Source organism: Apis cerana, linkage group LG13 (genome assembly GCF_029169275.1).
Source record: "Apis cerana isolate GH-2021 linkage group LG13, AcerK_1.0, whole genome shotgun sequence".
In the NCBI taxonomy this organism is placed as follows: Eukaryota; Metazoa; Arthropoda; class Insecta; order Hymenoptera; family Apidae; genus Apis; species Apis cerana.
In genome coordinates, this window is record NC_083864.1 from 1,129,318 (window position 1) to 1,157,234 (window position 27,917).

A 27,917-nucleotide genomic window follows, 5' to 3' on the forward strand; every position below is an offset into this window, starting at 1 on the left:
GGTTCGGGTGAATAACATATAGTATAGGCGGAATAATATTAGTATTTTAAAAATATAATTAATTTTCGAGAAAAATAAATTTAAAAATTTATCGATTATGCAATATCTGAATTTATATATTCAACAATTTAAAAAAAAATAGAATAAAATAGAATAGACTTAAATTAATAAAAATTTGTTTTACTGTTTTTTGCATATTTTTACATATAGAATGATTATATTTCACAATTTATTTATGTCTAATCGAAAATAAGCTAATTTCACTTTAACAAATTTCACTGTAAAAATTAAATTTGAAAAATTCACTTAAAAAATATTGAAATATAATTTCCTAAAAAACTGAGCCTCAAAGAAATTTATTTATTTATTTATTTATTTTTTTAACTTTTTTTTCGTCAAGAATATTATATATATATATAAGAAATACTAGAATTAAATTTTACATTCTTATTTTGACTTATATTTTATGCTTTTAAATGTGGCTTTTATTTTTATTCTAAAATAAATTGTAACATCATACAATTTTAAAACGTCGATTAAATAATGGTAATGTTTCTAAAAATAATATAATCTATTCAAAAATATCTTATCGTTATTATGAGAAAATCTAGATATAATATAACATTTAAATTATATTTGATTCATAAGCAGAATTTATTTTTAGCTTGTATCATTACTAAGTTCTGAAATTACGTTACAAAACTGTATTTTAATATTGTCCACGACTTTTCCATATATTATAATTTTGTTAAGATATATAAATTTCATAGTATTTTTTCCTGTGGTAAGTAAAAATTAAAAATATTTTTAACTGATCTTCATGAAAAAATATTTTTATATATTATTTTACTTTGACATAGATAAAACTTTTCTTTCATCATATGCGTATGGAGGAAAATATAATACAAGATTCCACAGAAATAGAAATACGAACGAAATACATCAATAATTGCTATCATATGATGGATATTTTTTTCTGTAAGAAATATGTTAATTTCTTCGATGATATCCATTTATAATATTACCATTATAACCATTATTTCAAATATTTCAAAATATTTCAAAATATTTATACATCTATTATTTATACTATATTTAAGTTTTTCCTTATATCGTTATTACGTATTTATATTCATTTTATATATAAATATATATTTATATAGTATGTGTCATCTCTTTACTTTCATTTTGCAACAAAAATATCGAAATTGTTTTTTTTATATTAAAAATTTGTCCATAATATTATATTAATATTAATATACTGTGATACTACATTAATATTAAGTTTAAACATCAACTAAATGATATTTTTAAATTTTAGGGATAATTTATGGAACTGCTGCACTTTTTATTATATTCATATTGTATCCCATGGCATTAGATTTCATAATGCCTTTAAAAAACGAAACTCGTATACATATCATTCATTATGTTATAATATTTTCTTACAATCGAATCATATATTTTGATATTCTAAGTTTGAATTTTATGTTTGTTGGAATATTTGGATCATTATCTATAACATGTACGGAATCGATATTTGGATTTTTCAGTTTTCACGCAAGTATATTGTTTAAAATTATTAGGTAAGTAAATCATATTCCTCTTATGATATTTATTGTGTAAATAATAATTAACAAATATATTTACAATTATTACAATATGAATTATAATATTCATCATACTATAATTAAAGTGCGATTGCATAAATTTATAATAACATTATTTAAATTATTACATTTTTCTAATTCTTTATATATATTATTATATATAAGATATTTTATTATAATATAATTATTATAATTATTAATATTAATATACATAATATAATTAGTTGGTTTTATCAAGATTCTATTGTGAGATTATTTCATACAACTTTTCTTTTACATAAATTTTTATTTCAAACTTATTCGTTAGATAGTAACGAAATATGGTGAGATACGTTTTTTTATTAATAATTTGTTTAAAACGTCGATACGAAAATTTTCATGAAGAAATAAATTGTTTGAAACATCAAAAATCAATTCATTTAAATCAATTTTATTAAGTCAATTTATTTTATTTATTAATTTATTTCTTGCCACAGAATTATCGATCAATACTTGCGATTTTGGGATTTTTGAAGTATATAATTGAATTAATATTTGCAATAAATATAATTTTTATTTAAAATATTTTTATTAATAATTAACAAATATGCTTAAATAAAAATTGAAAAGAAAATTTTTCGATGTATTAGTACTTTCTTCGATGAATTAAAATTTTTGCAAATTTTTTTATAATCATTTTTTTATAATCATCATCTAAATTAATTCACCCAACTTTTTAAAAAAAACTGAGATTATTAAATCAAATTTAAAAAAAAATTAAAAAGATTTAAACAATGTACTAATTGACTGACTTTTTTTGTCTATAGACTATAGCATTGGACAGAATAAATTTAAACGATGAATTATAAAATTTTTAAATAACGTTTATCTACAATTTTATGTTTTTAGCTATCGAATACAAAAAATTGTTACATATTTGTCTATACTTAATCTCTCATCGAAACAAATTGACAAAAAACTCACAGAGTTATATCGCGTGGTGGATATTCATAACCAAGCTATCGGGTTGGTAAATTAAAATATGATTACATTATATCATTTCACAAATGCATCAATATTTTTCTTCAAAATTTCATGTTACAATGGAAGACTTATCAATATCTTGATAAATAATTCGGGAACACAGTTTATACTATCTTCTCTTTTGTGCGTGATTTCAATGGCGATATGTCTATATCGAGTAAGTACCTTCTTTTTATCACACGATAATGATAAACAAATTTACAAATGTTAAAAATCTCACTGATATGCATAATATGAATATCATATTTTAATTTGTCCACATAATTGTCTTCTGAACTATGAATTTTAAATAAATATTTTTATTCGAAAGTTGTTATGTTTTTAAACAGATATAGTGGTCACCAAATTTGTTTATGTGAAGATTTTTTTCGAAATTTCAGTGTAATTGTATTGTGTAATTTTATTTTTTTATATAAAATTATATATTTTTATTCGGTGAAAATTACACCCAATACATTGAACTAAGTATAATTTCTGAAGATTATTCATTCATCATCATTTAAAGCTCTTTAATTGCGTAGATATTATTCTCATATATTTTTAGAAGAGGTTTTGCATATCGATTCAATGATTTACTTTATTTTTGAATGACAATTGTGTTCTTAAAAGTATCACAAATAATTTGTCAGATTCTTTATATAATTTTGCGTATTTTTATATAATCAGAAGTACTCGATTTTTCTCGAAATCATATAGTTCATCATGTTAATGATTTATTTCGCTAATGAAAACAATTTTCTAGCTATATATACAACAAAATTTAAACAATATTTAATTGATTTCGAATAATTTTCAAACATCAGCATAAGTAGATCAATGAATTCGCTAAGAATAAATTCTGATTAAAAAAGAACATAGTTATTTATAGTCATTATATATAGTCATTTAAAGAACGAAAAATTACCTTTTCTAATCTTAAAAATATTTCCACTTAGAGAAATATAATGATCAACATAAGATGGATTCTTGAATTACAATAAATTTCATGAAATACTTTTTTTTAATAATGCATAATTAGAAGATAATTGCATTTTAATGAATGTACTAGTTTTGCATATGATATTCGTGAATTTTTTGAATTTATTGTAAAAGAGGATTATGATAAATATACAATAAACTTAAAAATAGATATCTTGAGTGCATCTATATATGTATATATATTGTTTTTAATATTTTACAGCTTGTAAATGCGATTATTGCTAAGAAAGATCAATTAGAAATTTTGATTTCTTCTGTGTTTTTAATGATACAATTGATGATTATCTTTCTATATAATTATAATAATCAGATACTTATAGATAACAGTCAAGAATTGTTAAATGAATTGTAAGTTTAAATTTTTTATTCATCAAATTAATTGCATTAACAATAAAAAAATATCACTATTCATTGAGCAGATATATTTCTACGTGGTATTTCGTACCGTTAAAAGTACAAAAGATTTTATTGCTGATCATGATACGTAGCTCAACATTATGTATGTTTCACATCTTAGGTGTATTCATTCCATGCTATACAGGATTTTCAAAGGTAATTTATTTAAATAATTATATAATCGTTTTAATAAATTAATAAAAATTTCTGCATTTCAGATATTAAGTACATCGTTTTCATATTTTACTATGATATATTCAATACAATAGAATCAATGGTTTCATATTAGACATGTTGGCATAGAAATAAATAATTGAAATATTGCTCTATACTTTGTTTTAATATTTGTTTCTTACTTTATTTACTTTTCTCATTAATATTTGCCCGATCAAATATTTTATTAATATTTTCTCATATTGTCAACCAATTTATATTATTTATTGATCATTTTATTATTGTTGTAATTAATTTAGAATAATTGCAATATTTTATTCCGTACATAAAATTTTATTTCTTAATCTAGAGAAAAAATAAATATTTTGATATTGTCTTTAAATATAAGTATCAAATTAATTGTATCATAATTTTATAGCATTAAATTAATTTTAATATATTGATAATATATTATTGAAAAAAATATAATAAAAATCAAATATATAATAATCAAAAACAAATAAAAATAAAGAATAACATAATATTCCAGTTTTTCAAATTTTGCTGATTTTTCTTTTATTTTTTTTTCGATTCTTAAAATAATATATTTACATTCAATAGTATATTATTGTAATTTTTAGACAAATAACTGCAAATTTATATGAATTTATTTTACAAAATAAATTAATATATAATTAATTTAATATTTAAAAATAAATTTGTGTCTTACATAATATTTACTGAAAAAAACATAGTGTATTTAAAATTTTGATAAAATTCATACTGACAATAATTTTAATATTAATTTTATTCTTTAACTATCATTTTTTGTTGGCCTATTTTTTTATACATCGTTGATGAATATTAAAATTTATATATATTATAACTGTTATATAACTTATATTTCAATTTCTACAAACTCTTTTTTTATTTCGTTAATACAATATTTATTTTTTATATATCTGCCCAAAAAATATGAAAATTATATTATTTTGATAACATATACATATTTATTTCATAATTTTTGCAAAGGTTATTTTTTAAAGCAAACATTATAGCAAACCCTACATAGAATTGATTCTTGATTACTATTATTTAATTATTTATGCCAGTGATGAAAAATCAATACAATCGTCTTGCAGACGACATTAATAGTATTCGAGAAAGATTAATAAAAATATTATCATGTCCATATTATCAATATTTGATAAATTTGATCATAATAATAAAATTCATAATCATATTGATAATATTCTTCATAATTTTTCATCTTTTTTTTTTAATATGATTTATTATTGTTATATTTTACTATTACTGTGACAGTAATTATTATGAAAATTGTAAAATTGATTTACATATATATTATAATAAGATATTGATTATATAAATACTTTTTAGAATTCTTGAAATCAAAAAAAAGAAAAAGTTATGAATTAAATAAAAATATTAGTTGAAGTTTATTAATTAAATTATAAACAATTAATTTTCTATTGAATAATGAGAAAGAGAAAAAATGAAATGATGTTTATTCCGTTTCTTATTTCATCTGACACAAATTTAAATTAACTAATTAAATAATTCTCTCAATTTATATTTTTGTATTGTAATTTTTATATCTATTTTAATATTTAGAATCGAACTTCTAAGATATTTCAATTAATATTAATATATACATAAATCTCTCAAAACTACTATTCAAAACTACTGATCAAATTCAAAACTGTGAAAAAAAAAATATATAATAATATTAAGGACAATAATCTTTAATACTTATTATAATATTTGCTGTGATTTATATATCATTTTTTTGCATACTTCTGAAATTATTTTGTTTAAATTGATGATTAATCGTATATTTGATTTTTTTTGCGTATTGAGATTGAAAATTTTTTTAATAAAATTAATCTTTTATAAAAATTCTGAAAAATTCATAATTTAAATTATGTATTTTATTTATTTATTTTTCTTAGTTAAGAAATTCTAAGATTTAATGAGGCTTCAAAACTTTTTTTTTAAATACAAATGAAATTGGTCAATTCCTGATATAATATGAATGAATTATAAATGGTAAGTTACTCTACATGTGAAAATAAATAAAAAATATAGAATTAATTTTATTTTGTTTAAAATTAACTTCTAAAAATATGAATAATATGAAAAAATATGTGTAATATCAATTACACAACTTCTTGATATATTATATTAATCTTGATTTTCCAATGAGGATTTAAATAATAAAATTTGATATATTTTTCGTTTATTTTTATATAAAATATTCCTTTTCTCGAAAATTCATTTAAGTATCCAGTTAAAAATTAATCAATTTCATTTGTATTTAAAATATTTTCAAACTAATTTTTTTAAAAACAAAGTCTTGGACAAAAAGATTTTCTTTTTTTTTTTTCTTATTTTTTCATAAAAAATGGTTAATTAACCTATTTATCTATGCGTAAATATATTATGTAAATATTAGAAATTTATGAGTGAAAAATAAAAATAACAAAAAAATCAGGAAAATAAAAATAATTCTTTTACTTTATTCTCATATGTAAAAAAAAAAAATAAAAAGAAAAGAATAAAAGCAATAATCGTTATCTTAAAGTTGTCAATGATAAAAGAAAAGAGCAAGAAATAAAAAAAAAAAGAAAAAAAGAATAGAAATTATAGTTTTTTTTTTTTCAATTAAAAACTATGATGCATAATTAATGACGAGCATAATAGGAAATTTACGAATTTTCTTAAAATTCTTGAGATTAAAAAAATTTTGATTACAGTGAAAACATATAAAATAGGCATATGTATCAGAACATAATTTAATTATAAGTATAGAAAACGAAGGAATTCGATAATCACAAAAAGAATAAGAACTTAATCTTTTTTAAACTTAAACCTTTTATTAAGAATATTTTAATAGTATCTGTATTCTTTAATAATATTTATATATTTCATAATAAATTATTATTTTATATATAATTATATATAATAATATATATAATTATCAATTTCATAATTTAATTTAATTATCAATTTAAAAAATTAAAAAAATTTTTTTAATATTATTTTATGAATTCAAGATATAACATAATAACATAATATATGTTATATCATCCACAATTCAATCCGTATCAAATGTAATTATCGACGATGCAAAACAAAATTATTTTTTAACATATATTCTATGATATATATATAAATAATAAAAGAAATAAGAAAAGAATTATATCTAAGAAAGATATTAGATGAACATGATTTTTAAAAATTGAACAATTTTATTTGATAATTCAAATATCGACTGTATTATCTGAAATACCATGGAATATCTTGTATCAAGGTGATTTCGCATTCATTGATATTCCAAGGGAAAATAAATTATCTCTTTGCAAATACATAATTTTATTATCCATTAATCTCATTAATGGATATGGCTCATAATATAGTACGACAAATAACATGTAAGTATATAAAATTCAATGTATTCAAAAATTTTTTCGAGACATTTATCGAGAATAAATGATATTGTGAGAACAATATCGTTTTTTAAAAAAGAATTTAAAGGACTCTTGAAATTGTATATTTGTTAGAAAACATTTCGGCTGAAGTTATTATTTTGTAAACTATATGTCCTCTTAGCTTACCTTCTTTTCGAGCAATGCGGACGCGTGATTACATCGCTCCGTATTTCGAGTCGATTTTAAGTGGTAAATTCAGTGAAATTAATTCAGGTGGTATTCGAGCGTATTATAGAAGTGGAAAAGTGTTAGTGACTGCGATTTCATGGCAATCGAATTCACGGATGGCGAGAAATCACGAAAAAATATATTAGAGTAATTCGAAAGTGACACCATATCTGAAAATTTTAATTTCAAAGTGTATTAGTATTACCGAAGATACAGTACGACTTCAAAATGGTAAGAAAGACATGTTTGGTAAAAAATTGATAATGTTCGGTGAATTATTATAGGTCCCATAAGTGATCAAATAATTTCAAGAAACACGTGGTTCAGAGACAGCCATATTGGTCACTTAGTACCGTTCGATCATAGCGCTACCAGACGTTCACTTTTATGTACTACTTTCTAGTGTATTCGACATTAATTGGCGAGTGATCCAAGTCAATGATTAGGCGATCGAAACGTCTCCAAGTGTCGCCTGGTGTTCTTATTGCTGATTAGCTGACACGCTATGAGGTTCAGCTGCTGATTGGCTGAGCGTCGGGTAATTCATTGCCGATTCATACTTGGATATAATTCTTTCTTAATAACTTTTCTTGCGGAAATGTGAGAGTTGCTAGCTTGTTACAAACATTTTTGATATACGAGAGATTGAGGATTTTTTGAAAAAAAAAATGTCTTTAGACATGCAGAGATAACAAAAAAGAAATGTAAGGCGCAGCGAAAGAATAACAAGAGCTCCGAGAAAAATGCTAACAAAATAATGGAACACGAGGAAAAACAGAGAATATTTCCATCTAAATACAGTCGAAGATTGAAAAGACATAAAGAAATTCTCAGTCTTTTTTTAGGCTTGGACAACGATATTTCAAAAGTGTTAGCAACTTGTTAATAACTTTCTAAAGTAGAAAAGTTGCAAATATTACTTCAACAAAGCCTTATTTACAGCAATAACCTAGGAGGATTTAGAATTGGACTTAAAATTTCTAAGCATTGCAGCAGAGCTCACGATCGCAAGAGCAAACATTTTAAAGTTGTGATGGAAAAAGATGGCATCGCAACTGATCGTGGTAGCCAAGCAAAATTTAATGTATGCAGGTATGTGAGATCGGGAGTCGCGATTCTGACTAACACTAAACATGACTTATGATCATTATTCCATCATTATTCTGATCCACCAAAAGATTAAAGATAATGGTATTTTCATTGAGACGAAATAATCTAGCAACGCTTCTCGGAATTTGAAGCTGAAGGAAGCGGGTTTCGCTATTGAAATTGTAACAAATAAGAATCAATAATTTATGACGTTTCCAGGTCAAACAGGGAATAATGAGAATCTCATCGAGTAAAATAGAATAAAATAAGGAAAAATTCCGGCAGCAAGTGAAGTTGATTTTCAAATTAAGAAATAGAAGCAAGGATCGATGTAATTGCATTTTAGAGACATTGAAGAAAATATGGAGAAAAATAAACTTACATCGATTGAAGCGGCTACAGAACGCGGAACCTAGTGACTACGAAATGTTATAGATAGCTAAGTAAGCAATAAAGAAATCTGCACACAATTGTGATAGACAAGGCCTGTCCATCATAAGCAATCGCATTGAATCAAATCCTATTAAGAACAGATTATGGTTCATGGAAAGCTAAGAAATGAACAAGAATTACGGATAATTCAGTTAAATATGAAAAAATCGCAATGCGTCACTTTCGAGATCGTGTGAATCTGGATGAGAAGGACATTCTGTTCGTGCAAGAAACAATAAGAAGTTTAATATTGCAGTGTAATTCAGTGGTTACGACTACGAAGCTGGCCCATTTATATGACAACCATTATGTATGCATGGATGTGATTTTCGACAGAATATATTTGGCCAATAATATATTTCCAGTGTTTCGAAAGCATACAACCGTATATTCGGAAAATGAAACGATTCGTATCCGTTCTGCCCGGAAAAGAATTAATCATAGTGACTCGAACGCGAAATCTCTCCTTTAGCACTGTAAGCGATTGAATGCTCGAATTAGCATTGGTACTAAAACGAATCGTATGCAGTCTAAATCTTCTATTCGGATGATCAATATAACTCTAGTGCCCTAAAAAATTAAGGATTATCATAAAAGAATTGACGTCATATACTTGTATATGCAAGGCAATCACGAGGCACAATTTATATAACGTAAGGACAGCAAACTGGAAAAAACTCCAGAAATTGCGAACTCGCGAACGCCTGAGCAAGATGGACTGAATCGCAGGGCAGTCGCTCTACAAGTTACATCATTGACATATGCAACCATGCTATAAAGACGAAGAGAGTGCGTGTCAAATCGGTAACGTGATGGATGGAATTTCTGATCTTGCGTAAGAGAAAAATATCGGGAACAAGATTTCAGAGGAAAAAACGTCGAAAGAAGGTAAAAAAATCCACATATTTAAATCTCCGACGAGCATACAAAACGACCGAGAGAATCAAGCAAGATAGTTCTGTTGACAATTCTTGAGAGCAATCTCTGGACTACAAACTGTGCGGCAGAAGAATTGCGCCGGAAGCTATGATCGTCACAACGAAGAAATTTTGGTGAAATGATGAAGGGAGAACAATATATATGGAAGAAGTGTGTTCGTGGACTGTTGGATTCCTTGATCTCGCTGATTTCATGATCTACTACCACTGTGATGTAAGTAACGAGACGCTGAAAAAGGAATAATGACGCGCGATCTTTTGCAGGAAGAACAAAAAGAGTCTCGACAGGATTGAAATTGAAATAGTCAAGACCTCATAATCCAAAAAAAAAATATGGGGCTTCTTTAATGTCTGGTTCCTTCCTAGGAATTTGTGGACTCGATTGAAAGACGCTGATAATCAGATCCGGCTTCGTATCGACCAAATCTGTCTTCGGCAAATGTTTTCAGATCAGTGATTCGCGAATGTGACTCAATTTGGATTATGAAAAAGCAGGTTGACAATGAACGCGATTCTGATGATAAAGAAATGATCTTGGCCGTGGTCCAAGAGGATGTGTGTGTATGTGTATGTTTATTGCATACAAGAGAATGATCACTGGAAAATCTCTTCGAAGCATTCGCCCTTGGAACGATTGGCTTAATACGCGGAGAAGAAACTAGCTCTTTCGATATAAGAAACAGATATAATTCTACTGAAAGGAATATTAGACCGAGGAAGTCCACCGATGATAACTTAGAGTAACCATCTGTTGAGGATGAGAGCTATGTGGTCACGTCGTCTACGAATTCAAGGAAGCGGCAGGCAGAATTCTACGTAGAACAAAGGTGGATGTTGGAGCTCATTCGTGGAACTTCAGGTGAGTAGTATACGAAATTAAAAGATTAATTAATTAATAAAATACAGTGAAAACCGATCATGCCTAATGTTGAGCCACTTTCCTAAGAAGGATAGGTCCAACTCGGTGATGTTTAGTGGAGGGCTTTTCCAAGTCCATGGGACACTTATTATTAATTATTATTAACAGGACATTTATCTTATAATATAATATTTATAGTTAAAGTGTGAAATCAAAAATGTAAAACTACACAACATCCAAGGCCAAGTCGATATGGAATATTACTTAAACTATACTTAAACAATGAAATTTAATTCTATTTTTTGCTTATTTTCACATAATTCTTATTAATAGTTTATTTATATCCAATCAAAAATTGAGCATTTTACATTTAAAAATAATCTTGGACGAATAAATTTTATTCTACTTTTTTTTGTCATTCTTACTATTATTCGAATTCTGTAAAAATATTTATAAAAATATAAAACATCTTTAAAAAATAGACATTAAAATAATGAAAAAAATTCATATACATATATATGGTCAAAATCATGAATGAAAATAATTTCAACAAATTATAAAGATATATAAATAAAGTTAGATAGCTTAGCTATATTATCACAGTGCCATTTATGTAACAGGATTGAAAGAGGAGTCAATGTATTAATATTTTTTTAATTATTAATAATAATTTAATTATTATATAATATTCTAAATTAATTTTAATGCAATATTTAATATAACTTATATTTAATATAACTTATTATTTAACAAAAATTTAGATTAAATAAATTCCATGATATTCATAATATTATTGAATTGTTGTACAATAGAAACTCTCGTATCCATTCTTCCATTATCCGAATATACGGATGTTCTATTATCCAAATGTTCTCTATTATCCGTAGAATGTTTCGTAGCGATGTTTATATACAACATACTTAGATTATAAAGTAAATACGACGTTTTTAGATTTAATAAATACTTCTTGTGTTTGGCCAGTTAAATGGAATCATATCAATTCAATTTGAAGCAGAAAACGATATCACAATGTCAAGTATACAAAAACATGTAGTTTTAACTATTGAAGAGAAATTCAAAATAATTAAAGATCTTGAAAATGATGAAAATGCAATGAAATTAGCAAAAATACGTGATGTTAAGAAATTTACAATTACAGATATTTAAAAAACGCAATATTGGAAATTATATATAGAATTCGATGATGGAAGCGCAACGGGAAATATGAATTCTACGCATCTGCTTACAATAAAAAATTTATATGTCTTAGCGATTAAAAAGATATTATACTTTTAGATGTTGAAACTATCAATTTTGTTCATTTCTATTTAAATAAGCGAACTTGAATAATTAATGCAAAAGAAAGTAATTGTTCTATTATCCAAAAAATTCACTATTGTCTGCCACTTTTGTTTGTCTATTAGTTCGGATATGGAATTTTATTATATTTATAATTGAAATTTATGCCCTCAGAAAAATCTTCAATTAAGAGGATCACAGTTTCTCAGGCCAATAACGAATAATAACAATATAAATACAAATGTATACAAAGATCTCACGATAAACAGAAACAAATCGGCGCATCTCTCTTATAGATTCCTCGAACTAGAACAATGTTATTTATTTTTGAATCAATTGTTAGGATTGTTCAACTAGTGTGAAGTACGTCAAAAATATACAATTATAAGTGTCGGCTAAATTCTCAAAGATAATCTTCTCAGATAACATTGTGTTTTGTTTAGGCTCAATAGAGGACCGCAAGCGGTAAGAACAAAAAGAGTTTTTTTATATGAAAATTTTCTCCGAATAAGCTGTTTATATATTTCTCGAATAACAAGTGCTCGAAAACAGAGAACAAACTGAGAAAGTACATCGATGATTCGATTTTTAGATCTGAAAATGAAACAGATGTTGCATCATGGATTCAAAAGGATGCTAAAGCTAAAACTTTTTTGAAAGAATCTTGAATTGTTCTACTGTATATGAGCTAGATTATGTGTAATATATACTGAAAAAAGTGATTAATTAATGCAAATACTTTTGGATCAATTTATAAATACAAAAATGGATTCGAAAGAATTCATCGCAGACTATATTTCAAAAATTATTTTCAAAAATAATATTGCTGATATAACGACTTAAGAATATAAATATGGAACAAAAAAATTCTTTTATTATAAAATTTTGTCGAGTTTAAAAGCAAAACACGATAATATTTGCACTGTTTGTATATTGAATCACGAGTAAAATATATTACTGAATGATTAATAAATCATCTAATATATCCTATAAAGAAGAAACTTATCATATCATTCTGATTCTCGTGTTTTTCATGACTCTCATGATTTCCATGGTTCTGATACAAAAATAACAAAAAAAAATAACATATTATTTTTGTAAAAAACTCGGACATTAGATTCGTATTATAAAAAAACATCAACAACAATCTTTGGTAGCTCAAAATAAAAACAAAAATCCTAAACATTTTGATTGTGTTGGATTATTTAATATATAAGATATTCCAAGATATTATATGTCGTATAATCAGTATCCATGAAATAAAAAAAAGTATGTATTCAGATTAATAAAATTCAAGAGAAATAAATTTGATAATAGACTACATAAATTAAATTTCACATCGATATTTATGATAGAAGCAAATATATATTGATTATTATTACATTAAAACAATCAAAAGAAATATAAAATTATAATATAATATAATATATATATATTTACATATTTATAATATATATATATTATATTATTATATAAATATAATATAAATATAATATAATAAATATAATATAAATATAATATAATAAATATAATATAAATATAATATAATAAATATAATATAAATATAATATAATATATTATAATATAATAAATATATATTATAATATAAATATAATATAATATAAAATTAGTATATATAAATTTTAAAACATGATAATAAATTAGAATGAACAAAATTTGAAAATTAATAATGTAATAAAGAATGATATCTTTTTTGATAAATATATATACATCGAAACCTTTTTTTGAAAGATTACTAAGATCAAATATGCAGAAATATTTCAAGCCAATCTTTGCTAGCCATCTATTGGAAGATCATATTATTTTTTATTATTTATAATAAGAATAAATAATTAAGAGCGACTACTCAATACACGATTCTATGTTGTTATTTTTCACAGAATGGAGGTGACTGATAGACACTATCTACAAACACGACATGACACAAGATGACTAAACTTGAATAAGATAAAAAAATCACTCTGAATGATCGGTTGCTGCGTATTGACGTCTATCAATTTTTTGAAACCACTTGCAATTTGTTAATATTCGACTTGAAAATTCGATTTGAAAATTTAACTTCCAACATCAAATGTTTTAATTATACTATCTAATGCGAATGGTTTTACAAATTTTTGATCAAGACTATGCGCTTGATCTTTATTAACTTTTATTGGATCATTAAGTCCATGAAGGCTGATAATTGGAGATAAAATGATTGACCAAAGCATTTCGTATAATCATTACATGTTTTTTTCGCAGAAAATTAATCGATTTGTCGCATTTCTGTGAATTTTCTATTTCTTTTGATCGCGCAAATTAAATGATAAATTCACCGCTTACGTCACGCCAGAAATATATCCTTCGAATTCATTATGAACGCTTGAAAGAAGAACTAGAATCGAATTGTGAATTGTACAGATAAAATATCACCATTGATGAGATCTTTAATCTATTCTGAATTTTTAAAGCTGTGTATGTGATTCTATTATATCGAAATACATACTCTCAAAAAGCTTTGACTTGCATTTCTTTGAGTTATTAAATCTAATTCGTTTATTTATTTATTGTTTGGATTTATTTAATCAAATCTATTAAATAAATCTTCATTTGTTTTCAAAGGGAACGATTTTCAAATCAAACAAAACCACGAATTTTTAAAAATTTTGACTAGTAATGTTTTAAAATGAATATCTATTGTATACTCAGAAAAATTAAGATAAGAAAAAGACTCACTGTGGAAAGATCAAATTACTCTTTCCAGATATGTTGTTAAAGTCTTCGTTGCCATGGTTCGCAATTAAATTTTATGGCTTTCAAACAGATATTTTCTTTATAGTCTCCACAGATTCTATGCTCCTAGATTCTATGCTGATTCTTGTTGGATGCATATGATTTTATATTGTCCATCTATAAATTCAAGGATTTTCCAACAATTTACGTGTTTAATCAAATTTCTAAAAATTACAGAATTTCAAGAATCATATCTTGATAGGAGTCGCATTACAAAGTCGCTTGATTTAATAATATTAAAGAATTTTTTAGAGAAATTCAAAAAATTTAAAAAACTGAAAAGTTTTTTTAAATATTTAAGAATCAAAAATAAATTCTTAAAATTTGTTTCGTTTCTATTTAATATTTCTAGATTATATTTGTTTAAATAATTAAAAACTAATTAAAAATGTTAAAAAATTCAATAAATATTTAATTCTTTTCAGTTTGATACAATTGATTTCCATCATATATTATTTTTCGTTTCGTGATTGAAATCGTATTGAAACAGTTTTAAAAGTTTTATAAACATTAATTTGAATTATTTTGTGTAAATTTATTTATTTTTCGTTATAAATTTATCTTTTATAACAATCATTTTGTAATCAATTCTCAATTTTAATATTATAATTTTATATATATTTTTACACGTATTCTTGAAAAAATTAAATTGAATTTTAAAATATTATATTAATAAAATAATAATATTATATATAAATAAATATTATTAAAATATTTCGTATATGTTTCACATAAAATTACGAACAATTTCGCGAAAAATCAAATTAAAAATATATTAATTGCGTTTTATAAACAATATAAAGTTTAAAATAATATATGAGCACAACGATATAAAAATTACTTTAAACAATAATAATAATATATAACATATATTATATTAATAATTACTATATTACATCGTGCAAATCTTTTACATTCTTTCAAATCAAACGTTTATTTTTTTGATTTTTATTTTCTCTTTATCATTTTTGTTGAACGAAATAACTATCGAGTATTTCAAGTCTTGTGAGGAAATCGAAAGATATTATTCATTGTGACAAATTTTCATTCCTTCAATATCTGGAAAAAAGAGGGAAAAATAAATGAAAAATAAGGAAAAATAAAAAAAAGATTATGATTAAATTTATTTAAATAATAAAATAAAAAAATTATAATTTTCTCGAAATCAATATCTATTATGAAAAAAGAGCGAATAAAAACAAAAAATGAATAAAATTGATCGATTCTAATTTATCGCATGTTATATTGTTACTATAGACAAACGATATGAAAAAACAAGGAAGAAAAATATTTGTATAAATAATATATTAAGCCGAGACGAATGATTCTCCGAGGAGGGTGACCCCCATCCATATCGACTTAGCCTTTCAGCTGCGAGGGGAAATAGGCAACGTAGATATCTTGTCGCCCATGGAAAAGCCTTGCCCCCTGTTGTTAGGCAACACGAAGCAAGACCTACCCTTCTGAGGAGATGGCTTTAATCAGCGGTGGGCGGGATTGTGCTTGACTACGCCTACCGCTGTCCAGCAAAGATTACATTGCTCAATTCCATGCAGGGGTCGGTTTTTACTATCACATACTTGTGTATCGCCTGCTACTAGTTAAGGATATATAATAAAATGATATAATAATGAATGTGATTACAAGTAAAATATGATTTATCGCATTCAATGTTTCCCGAGAACAAGATATAATCATATTAATCGATTATAAGCGAAATATGAAATTGGAAAATGAGAAAGAAAATTGAATTCATAAAGTTCTCGTCCAAGAAGAGAATGCTTTTTCACAAAAGGATATATGTTAAAATATTTTTCATATATGTTATATATTTCTCATTATGATTTCTTTTCGACTGTCGAAAAAATGATTTCCACGAAAAAGTTAGGTTCTTTTGGAAGGATATTTCCTTGAACTTCATTTCGGGAAAATTATATTTTCACAACGTCATAACATGTGATTCAATAATAAAAAAAATAGGTACTGTTCTATAATAAAGAGATGTTTCATATCTGGTTCATTTTAAAAGTAATAATGAAATTCCTCTAATATAAGAGAAATCTCTGGTGAATCGGAGATGCACTTTGGAGGAAAAATTTAATCGCTGAAATTTGGAATCTCAAGGCACACGTCTTAAGATATAAGTGAAGGAATGCAAATTTAATGAATTCAAAGAAAGAACGGATAATATTCGGATATTGGTGCCTTACTCAGGATTTTAGCTTGGTTTTTCTCTAAGATTAAAAGGATAAAATATTGAGGCATTCGTTATTTGCAGAAAACTGCGCAAATTTATAATAAAAATTTATAAATCTCTTTTTCAAATAGATGTATCCAATATTAAACAAAACAGAGTTAAGTGAAATTGTCGAGAAATTGTCCGCTTTTTTTTTGAAATAATAATGTTACAAGCATGATAGCTACAGTGTGAAATATCATGATCGATAAATCGTGACATAGAAGAAGACAATATCGAAAATTTTTTCAAAGCGGATTAGAGCGGACATATTGTCTTCTGTTCTGCACGAAAATATTGTATTCTATAATAAACGAATCATCATTGTATAAATAATCCTGAGTTAATATTAAATTGCATACATAGTAAATAAAGTTATCAAGAATGAACGAGTGATATAATAATATTTATAAATATCATTAATTTTAATTTATCATTTTTCAAACGGATATTTTTTTTTCTAGCTTCCAAATTTAAACATCAATTATGTTTGTTTTCAATCATGTAAATTATCTGACTTATTAATCATTTTTTCAATATTTTTCCCACAAATTCAAAGATACAAAAGTATAATAATTAGCAACTTAATAGAGATTCATTTTATGCAAGAATGATGTATCTCAGAAGAGATGATATTAACAATAAGTTTTAATACATTTTAATATTCTGGCTTGATTTCAAATTCAAAATTTTTCAAAATGTTTTTTATATGCAATGTACCATGATTAAATATATATTATCTCAAACAATCATTATAATTGCTCCTAGACTTAAATATTTTTAGTCGTTGCATAATATTGTTAATCGCAATATTCTAAAATATATTTTTCGCGAGTTTTTATTTAAGCTAAATAAATAAATTAGATTTTAAAATAAACTGAATCAAGTAAATATTAAAAAAGAAAATTATTATAAGAATTAAATTTTAAATCAATATTATAATTTATAATTGTAACGATATGTGGAATTCATTAGCAAATTAAAAATACGAGTTAAAATATAACTATAAAATGCTAATAATTAGAGAATTAGATAGATTTGTAATCTTTGAAAAATAATTTTGATTATTTATGTATTATTAATATGTATACAAATTAATGCATACATATTATGCAAATATATACATATATTAATACATATATATCAAAGTATGCGATAATAATAAACAATGATTCAACGATATGTTAAAGACAGAGGGAATGATATAACTGATATAAAATTTGTACCAATGATATTTATCATTTAAATTCTATAATACAAAGCATACCTGATTAAAATATTGTTTTAAATAATAATTTTTAAATAATTTTACTTATTTTAAAATATAATTTTGAAAATGAAACAAATTTATTTGATGTAGTAAATTTTTAAAATAATATTTGAAAATAGTACTTTTTTTAAATATTGAAAATATTTGAATTTTATTTTATTTATGCTAATTTCTTTCTTTTATTTTAAATAATATTGTTGCTGGAAATAATCATACATATTCAATACATTTATGAATATAGATAGTTTCTTGTATATATTGTGTCGAAAATTATGATAATAACTAATCGAATAATTTCTCCATTTACAATAAATATTCTTTACATTAATAATTATTTCTTTAAATTATCATTATTTACAATTTGTTCCCACTTTTGCTTATTTATTTATAAAATTATTTTTCCTTCTTTTTTTCAACGATAAAAATTTTTAATTTTTGTTCTAGATCAAAGTGTCTTAATAAGTTTAGCCTAAGTTTTAGTCAAAAAATGAATCGAGAAAATTATATTATATGTGAGATGATTTAATTTTTTAATTAAGATTATATTCTATTTAAAATATCCTTCTATTTAAAAAAATTCCACAGATAGTATTTGAAATAGTATTTATTTCGCTAAAATATCATTTAACATTGACACACAATACTTAATGACTATGTATTTCAGTATCAGAATTATTCCAGCAATAGACAGAATCCAAATCTGACGAGTTGGTTATTTGCAATTAGGATTCGAGTTCGGATATCTTTTTTTAATACAGATTTTTTTATTTTTTGATTCCATTAAAGAGTAGACAAATAATTATTAAAGAGAGAACGAAAGATTGCGACAGTTTTCTAAAATCATAGTTAAAATTGAAATAGAGTTCGGATAAGATTATAGTTCAAAATCCAATAAAGTCTAAATCAGATTGTAGATATATGCTAGAGAAATTTATTTGTCGCAAAAATTAGATTATAATTAGAAAGCACGGAATAAGTCATTAATTGTAAATGCTTGAAACCAATCACGATTAGTTTATTCAAGATAATATAAATAATTATATAATCTTAATACATGAACGATCTTTGGATAGTATTTAATTTTCGTGTAATTCAAAATATTCAAAATTATATTCAGTTAGATTTTAATAAATTATCATGACAAATATTAATATGCAATACTCGATTTATTCAACTTTGATGATTCGTTTTTTATCATCATTTTTAAGATCGATACATTAATTAAATTGGTAATTTTTTCCTCTTATAGAATAAGAAATGTAAAATATTACATTAACGAGAAAATAATACCGGTTATGTGAATGCAAAAGTTACATATATTCTTTAAAAATATATATATATATATTTTTTTTCGAATTGTATTGCTATTGATCTCGCAATAGATGTTTTTAAAATTTTTAAATTAAAAATTTTTCTCTGTAATTTTTCTTAATATATTTGTTAAATATAAATGTAATATATTTGTTAGTATCTTCGTGATTGATATAAATCTCTCAGAATTGGCTGATCTTGCATGTAGTAGGCCAATTAAAATTCTTTTAATATTAATTTGAAAGATTACTCTAAAATGAAAATAAAATGGATTACGAAATTGTAATATTTATTAACATAATTCTAATTATTTTAATTATTTTTTTAAAATTACTTTAAATTATGATTATAGAATATGAAATAAATTTTAAAGTATAATGCGGAATAAAACGAATTTTTTTTTTATTCTAGATATTTCTAAGGCGAATCAAGATGTTTCCACGAGAATCTACTATTTTCGATTATGTTCATTGCGTTCTGAGTGTTCACTATATTCGAATGGACAAACCATTGTAATTCTTACTTCGATTTACTTTTTTTCAGGTTTTTAAACTTACCGAAAGTTAAGAGTGATCGAGAGTATAGAATCACCATTTGGGAAATGATCAACTCTGAATCTCTTCTCTTTATTACATTCGATGTTTTCTGAAAGTATCTATGTCCTTATTACTATCATGGCCATGAATATAATTGATAGTAAGATTTTCCAGCCTGGAAAAGTATAATTGAAAATAATAAAGAAAAATAAAGGACTCACGGTCTCTGAGTAACGGCTTTATGGATAACGATATATTATTAGTTTACAAATTAAAGAACTTTGTATGTGCTTAAGATGAAATTTCAAAAAATTACAAAATCAAGCGTTTGACGATAGCATTATTTAAGAATCGTCGCTTGATTTAATAATATTGAAGACTTTTTAAAAGAATATCGGAAACTTTTCAAAAAAATTACGAAAATTGAAAACATTTTTTTCAGTATTTAGTAAAAAATTCTTTTATTATTATTACAAATAATAACGCATTGTTTCTATATAATATTTCTATATATCTATGTTATATATATTTGATAAATTTGAAATTTGAATAAATATTAAAAAAATAATGGCAGAAATTTTTATTTTTAATGAATGATTGAAAATTAAGTAAAGATATTAAAAAACGATATATTTTGAAATTTGAAACTTGTCGCAATTGATTTGTATTGTATATTATTTATGCGCTTTATGCTTATTTATTGAAGCAATTTTTAAAAAGTTTTATATACATCTCTTCGAATTATCTAGTATAATATTTGTTATAAATTTATTTTGATAATAAAATTATATTGATAATTGTTTATAATTTATATTTTCAATTAATTTTATGATATTTATTTTATGATCCATTCTCCATTTTAATATTGTACAATCGTTATATTGGATTTTATCAAAATATTTCATATATATTTCACATTACATCATTCTAACATATATAAACATATATAATTGCGAACAATTTCGTGAAAAATAAAATTAAAATAATAAAATATTATAAAAATAAATAAATATTTATAATTTTTCAATCAATTCATTACATTCAATCAATAGTATGGAATAATAATTATTTTCAATATATATTTAAATTAAAATTACTTTAAAAAATAATTACCTGTAACATCAATATAACTTTTTTATATTATTTATATTATTTTATATTATCATTTTCAAGATGCATTTATTGATTTCTTTCAATTTCTCTCTTTCTCACTTATTAAACGAAATAACGATATTTTTTTAAATAAGGAAGAAGTTGTCTTATCAAGTAACTAGAAAATATTCGTTGTAACAAATTTTTATTCCCTAATATCTCGAGAAAAAAGAAAAGAAAACAAATAAAACATTGAAAGAGCTTAAAAAAGAAAGATTAGTGATACAAACAAAAAATTTAAAAACTGTAATTTTCTCGTAATCAAATATCTATTATGAATTTTTTATTTTAAAAGCTTTTTGCAGAAAGTGCGAGGAAAATCGATCGATTGTAATTTACCGCAATTATTACATAGCAGATTGTTATACCATAGATAAATGACACTATGAAAATAGAAGAAGGAAAAATACCGTAAATAATATATGAAGCCGAGGTGTAAACGAATGATTCTTCGAGTTCTATATGGCAGTCCTATACGATATCTTAGAATCTAAAGAAGATGGATGTATTTGACAAACATCAATCCTATCATTCTTATCGTACTGTGATGAAAATCATAGGACTATGGCCATATAGTAATTCGATTTATGTGTGTATTCAGAGACTATGGTTATTGATATTCCTTCTTGGCCAAATAATATTTCAGGTAACAAAAATTGATTTTTTTTTTCATCATACATATTTTATAACATATTTATTTAAAATAATATTCTTTTCTCCGAAATAATAATATCTATATGAAATATATGAAATAATAATATGAAATATTTATTTTAATTTTATATAAAATAATAATATATAGATACGTATGTCACGATCTTAAATTATATTATATATTATATATATAATGTGATAAATTTTTATCTTATATCTTTTGCACATCTTCATATATATAATTTTCTTTAATAATTTATTTGTATCTAATCGAAAGTTAGCCAATTTCACTTATAATACATAATATTACTTATAATATCACTTATAATATAAAAAATACACATTAAAAAATTAAAATATTTGAGAATGATTTAAAAAATTTTTAAATTTAATTTTCTCGAAAACACTGCTTCTAAGAACAAAATTTTATTCTATTTCTTTTTTTTTTCTTATGATTTTTAAATTTTTCAGTTAGATCTTGCATATATAAGAGAAATATATTAAAATTAATTTTTATTATTATTTTCATATTTACATCATTTTTTTTGCTTCAGCTTGTGTCTTTTATTTATTATTTATTTATTTATTTTAAAATAAATAGTATCATTATACATATTTTGAAATTCTGATTAGATGATACTGAAAATATATTTAAAAACACGATTAAAGTAATAGTATTTATAGCATCGTCAATAAATTATCACTCAAGTATATCTTAATTAACAAATAGAATATTTTTTTTAGATTGTGATGCTTCTAAGATCTGAAATTACGTTACAAAACTGTACTTTAATATCGTTTACGATCTGCCCATTTATAATAATTTTCTTACGATATATAGGTTTTATGATATTTTTTCCCACGGTGAGTAGAAATTAAAATGATTGATCTTCATGGAAAAATATTTTTACACAATTATTTTACTTCCATATAGGTAAAATTTCTATTTCATCACATTCAAATGGAGGAAAATATAATACAAGATTCAATAGAAGCACAGATACGAACGAAATTTATCAATGATTCTTGTCATATGATCGACATTTTATTTTGTAAGCATTATGTAATTTGAATAAATTTTTTTGTAATATCAATTTTTAACATCACCATTATTATTTTCGTATTAGAAAATATTTGTAAATTTATTATTTGTAATTTGTAAATTTCTATTGTATATATTTTTTATACATTATATATTAGCTGTGCAAATAAGTTCCTCTTTTTTTTTCAAATTCAAGATTTTTATTATTTCATAAATCAGATACAAGATTACCCAATTGTTTCAGTCGGATAGATACTGCTTGTCTAATGATTTCCAATCTTTCTGCCAATTCTTTTTACGTTTGGGTCGGATTTTCCTCTAACTCACCGTCATCAAACTTTCTCAGTGCATTTGAATAATTGCTGTTTTCCAAATTAAAATTTCTGGTTTTAAATCTTTTAAATCTTTGGTACTACTTTTTCTTGCATATTCTGTAAGATACAACGTTCTCTCCTAGTGCCGCATATTTCAGCTTTAACAATTGGTTTCCTAAACTGGAATGCAAAAAGTATATGGTGACGCAAATAATAATGCTTCTCGCACACCATATTGCTCAAAATTATTACATAGGATTGGAAACTGAGAACTTAGAGCGCTCATCACGACTTTTTTTAAAAACAAAAGAACGCTTTTTTAAATGACACCACAAATGGGAAATAATTTTAATTCAATCAGAAGTTATGATCGTAGAAAAAAGGGAGAAGGAATTTATTTGCACACCTAATTTATATAACTGATAATATTTTTTAATTTCTTTATTCATAATATTTTTAAAAATATAAAAAACAAAAAAAAATACTAAAAAATGTTTCTTTTTTTACAAAGAATAATATTTCAATAATAATATAAGTAATATTCGAATTTACATATCAATTAAATTACTGAATGATCATTTTAGGGATAACTTATGCACTTATTGCATTCTTCAGTATGTTGCTGTTGTGTCCTATGATATTGGATTTCATAAACCCTTTGAATGAATCTCGTACACGAATTATTCATTATTTTACAGTATTTTCTTACAATCGAATTATCTATATTGATATACTATGCTTGAACTATATATTTATTGCAATAATTGCATCATTATCTATAATATGTATGGAATCGATGATCGGATTTTATAGTTATCACGCAAGCTTGTTTTTTAAAATTATTGGGTGAGTAAAGTTATCATATTCATCGCATATAATGTTCAGTAATAAATATTAGTAATAATTGCATTTGCATTTCTTAATGTATATTATATATAATATAACATCTATAAGATTACAATTAGCCAGATGCAATTACATGATCTTCATAAATTTATATCAGTATTATATGAAATATCATATTTTCTTCATTACTTATATAAGAAATTAATATACAAGATAAGTTAACACAGATAATATATTAATATATAATATATTAGCGTGATATATATTCCAGAAATCGACTTGAAAAAATTTGATTGGAAATTGTGAGACGAATTCAAGCAACTTTTTTTTCTTTGATAAATTTTTATTTCTACTTACTTAACTAATTAGTTAATGTTAGTTAATGTCAAAATTAACTAGTTAATTAATGTCAAAATTAACTAGTTAGTTAATGTCCAACTCTGATTGATGCTTATATAACTCGTATTTTAACACTATTTGCGACGCGGTATAACAATAGATAATGTTTACGCTATCATATTTCGATTGTGCCAGATTTTCCATTAATAATTCGTTATAAAATCGAAATAATTTTCACAAAGAAAAATGTTACATCATATATGAAATTAATCCGCCTAACTTTTCAAAAAAAGAAAAAAAAATCAAGTTATTAAGTTTAATTTTGAAAATATTATCGTGTTTAGAAAAGAAATCTTAAAACTTAATTGACCTACTGAATGTATTAAGATTCTGTAAGCTGTGGATTGAATGAAATAAATTTAACAAATTTTAAAATTTTAATAAATTTAAGTAATGTTTATTTATAAGTATTTTGTGTTTTTAGTTATCGAATACAAAAGATTGTTACGTATTTGACTATATTTAATTTATCATCGAAGCAAATTGATTCGAAACTTGTGGAGCTTTATCGCATAGTGGATATTCATAACCAAGTTATCGAGTTGGTAAATTAAAATATGATTATATTATAATTTCATTTCACAATATTTATAATAATAATATATTCACGAATTTTATGTGGCGAAGACTTATCAATGCATTAAATAATTCAGGAATACAGTTTATGGTGCCTAGTATTCTAATCGTGATTTCAGTGGCAATAAATCTGCATCAAGTAAGTATCCTTTTTTTTGTATTATACGATAATAAACGTAAATTTGTAATTATCAAAATTTTCAGATAATGTTTATGATATCTTATTTTAATTTGTCCAAAATTTGTCCATTATCTTCTAAATTGTTTATTATTTAAAAGAATATTTTATACGAAACTTTTATTGCAAGAAAAACATTTTTTGATGGCCAGTAAATTTATTTAGATAATGGTTTTTTCAAATTTCAAAATGACTGAATTTACTTTTCGTTAAAATTAGATATATATATATATATATATATATATATATATATATAGATATATATATATATTTTAAGAATTGCAATCTAAGAATTCGTTGTTAATTATAATCTTTGAAATTCATTTAAAATCATTCATTGCCATTCAAAACTTTTCATTAACTTAACATCAAAAATTATTTTCTATATCCTATATTCGAAAGAATAGTCATACATATCGATACAATGATTTATTCTCTTTCTAAATAATCATATCATTTTCTTAAAAATATTACAATTAATTTGGCAGATATTCTACATGCAAATCTTCATATAATCAAGAAGATCAATTTTTTAGAAGAATTAGAATTTTTTCTTTATGTAACTTCAAAAAAAAATCAAAATCCAAATAATTACTATAAAATAACTCTAATAAAATATTTACATTGATAAATCTTATTATTCATCATATATTAATGACTTAATTCAACAATGAAAAAAACGTAGTCATACATAAAACATTTTATTTATTCATTACAATTTAAACAATTATAAGTGATTTTCAATGACTTTCAAAAATCTATGTGATTAGATCAATGAATTTATATCGAAATAGATTATAATCTTGACTAAATAAAAATATACAATTTTATTATAATATACAATTAAAAAAAAAACAATTTTTTTAGATTTAGAAATATCTCGATTTAAACAAATCTTATCATCATAAGACAATCCCTTAAAATACAAGATTTATATAAAATATTTTTTTTGTAATAATATATAATTTGGAAGATTTGCGTGGATAGATCATAAAATGAGATCCTCTATAAATAAAAGTAATCTTGCATGATCTTTTGAATTTTTTGAATTTGTTATGAAATACTAAAAAAGATGCTATAAATTTATAATAAATAAACGTGTAATTCATTAAAAAATTAATATATCTTATTTATTATAATTACTTTTATAATGTCTTATAGCTAGTAAATACGATTCTTATTAGAAAGAATCAATTAGAAATTTTGATCTTTCTTATATTTCTTGTCTTTCAAATGATGATCATGTTTATATGTAACTATAGTGGTCAAATACTTATAGACAACAGTCAAGAATTGCTTTATGACTTGTAAGTTTAAATTTTTTATTCATGAAATTAATTACATATATTAATTGCTAATAAAAAGAATAAAAAAAATAAAAAAATATATTATTTTTAATTGAACAGATATATTTCTACGTGGTATTTTGTACCGTTAAAAGTACAAAAGATTTTATTGCTGATCATGGTACGGAGCTCGATAACATATATGATTAGCATTTTAGGTGTGTTTACTCCGTGTCATGCAGGATTTTCGACGGTAATTTATTCAAATAAATATATCATCATTTGAATTCAAAGTAATAAAATGTTTTGCATTTCAGATGTTAAGTACGTCCTTTTCATATTTCACTTTGATATATTCCACACAATAGAATAGATGATTTCATGTTAGACATACTAGTATTGAAATAAATATTGCTTTATACTTTGTCTTGTTCAAATTTATTCCTTATTTTGTTATTTATATTACTCTTCTTTAATAAACAAGTGAATATTTGTTTGATCAAATATTCTATAAATACTTTTTCGATTTGCTAATTTATATTATTTATTATTGGTCATTTCGGTCATTATTAATTTACAATAATTATTGTTCGGCACATTTATCCCTTAATTCTGGAAGAAAATAAGCTTTTCATTTTTAATATGGTAATTATAATAGTATAAATTTTATATTTGATTAATTCTATCAAATTTATTTCACAGCATTTAATTAATTTAATTTAACAACGAATATAATGAATTTGGAAGATATTTCTAAAAATACGAATCTTCATCAGAAAAGTAAAAAAGGAAATGTCTAATTGATCTTTCTAAACACGGTTAATCGGATATGACAAATAAATTATTTTTTTTTTGTATATTATGCATTTA

The 27,917-nt window shown here is 23.3% G+C and overlaps 2 protein-coding genes across 5 annotated transcripts; both read left to right on the forward strand.

The window, feature by feature from the left end:
• The first annotated feature begins 739 nt into the window (after positions 1 to 739).
• On the forward strand, positions 740 to 4,510 carry LOC107996974 (uncharacterized). Its single transcript, XM_028666298.2, has 7 exons — positions 740 to 978; positions 1,322 to 1,586; positions 2,499 to 2,615; positions 2,700 to 2,790; positions 3,814 to 3,959; positions 4,031 to 4,163; positions 4,226 to 4,510. Exons 1-7 carry the CDS (start codon positions 882 to 884, stop codon positions 4,274 to 4,276), a joined length of 900 nt encoding a protein of 299 aa, XP_028522099.2. The 5' UTR covers positions 740 to 881; the 3' UTR covers positions 4,277 to 4,510.
• A 2,108-nt stretch (positions 4,511 to 6,618) lies between these two features.
• Positions 6,619 to 27,484, forward strand: LOC107996973 (uncharacterized). 4 transcript variants are annotated; one of them, XM_062084041.1, is made up of 11 exons: positions 6,619 to 8,929; positions 9,146 to 11,155; positions 20,476 to 22,398; positions 23,151 to 23,270; positions 23,341 to 23,458; positions 24,347 to 24,608; positions 25,432 to 25,548; positions 25,635 to 25,722; positions 26,923 to 27,068; positions 27,168 to 27,300; positions 27,365 to 27,484. In XM_062084041.1, exons 3-11 carry the CDS (start codon positions 22,252 to 22,254, stop codon positions 27,413 to 27,415), a joined length of 1,182 nt encoding a protein of 393 aa, XP_061940025.1. In that variant the 5' UTR covers positions 6,619 to 8,929; positions 9,146 to 11,155; positions 20,476 to 22,251; the 3' UTR covers positions 27,416 to 27,484. The 4 variants fall into 4 exon arrangements, with proteins under 4 accessions (XP_061940025.1, XP_028522104.1, XP_061940026.1 ...); XM_062084040.1 differs by having other exon boundaries at positions 7,293 to 8,068; positions 8,122 to 11,155; XM_028666303.2 differs by having other exon boundaries at positions 6,619 to 11,155; positions 22,048 to 22,398.
• Positions 27,485 to 27,917: the final 433 nt, after the last annotated feature.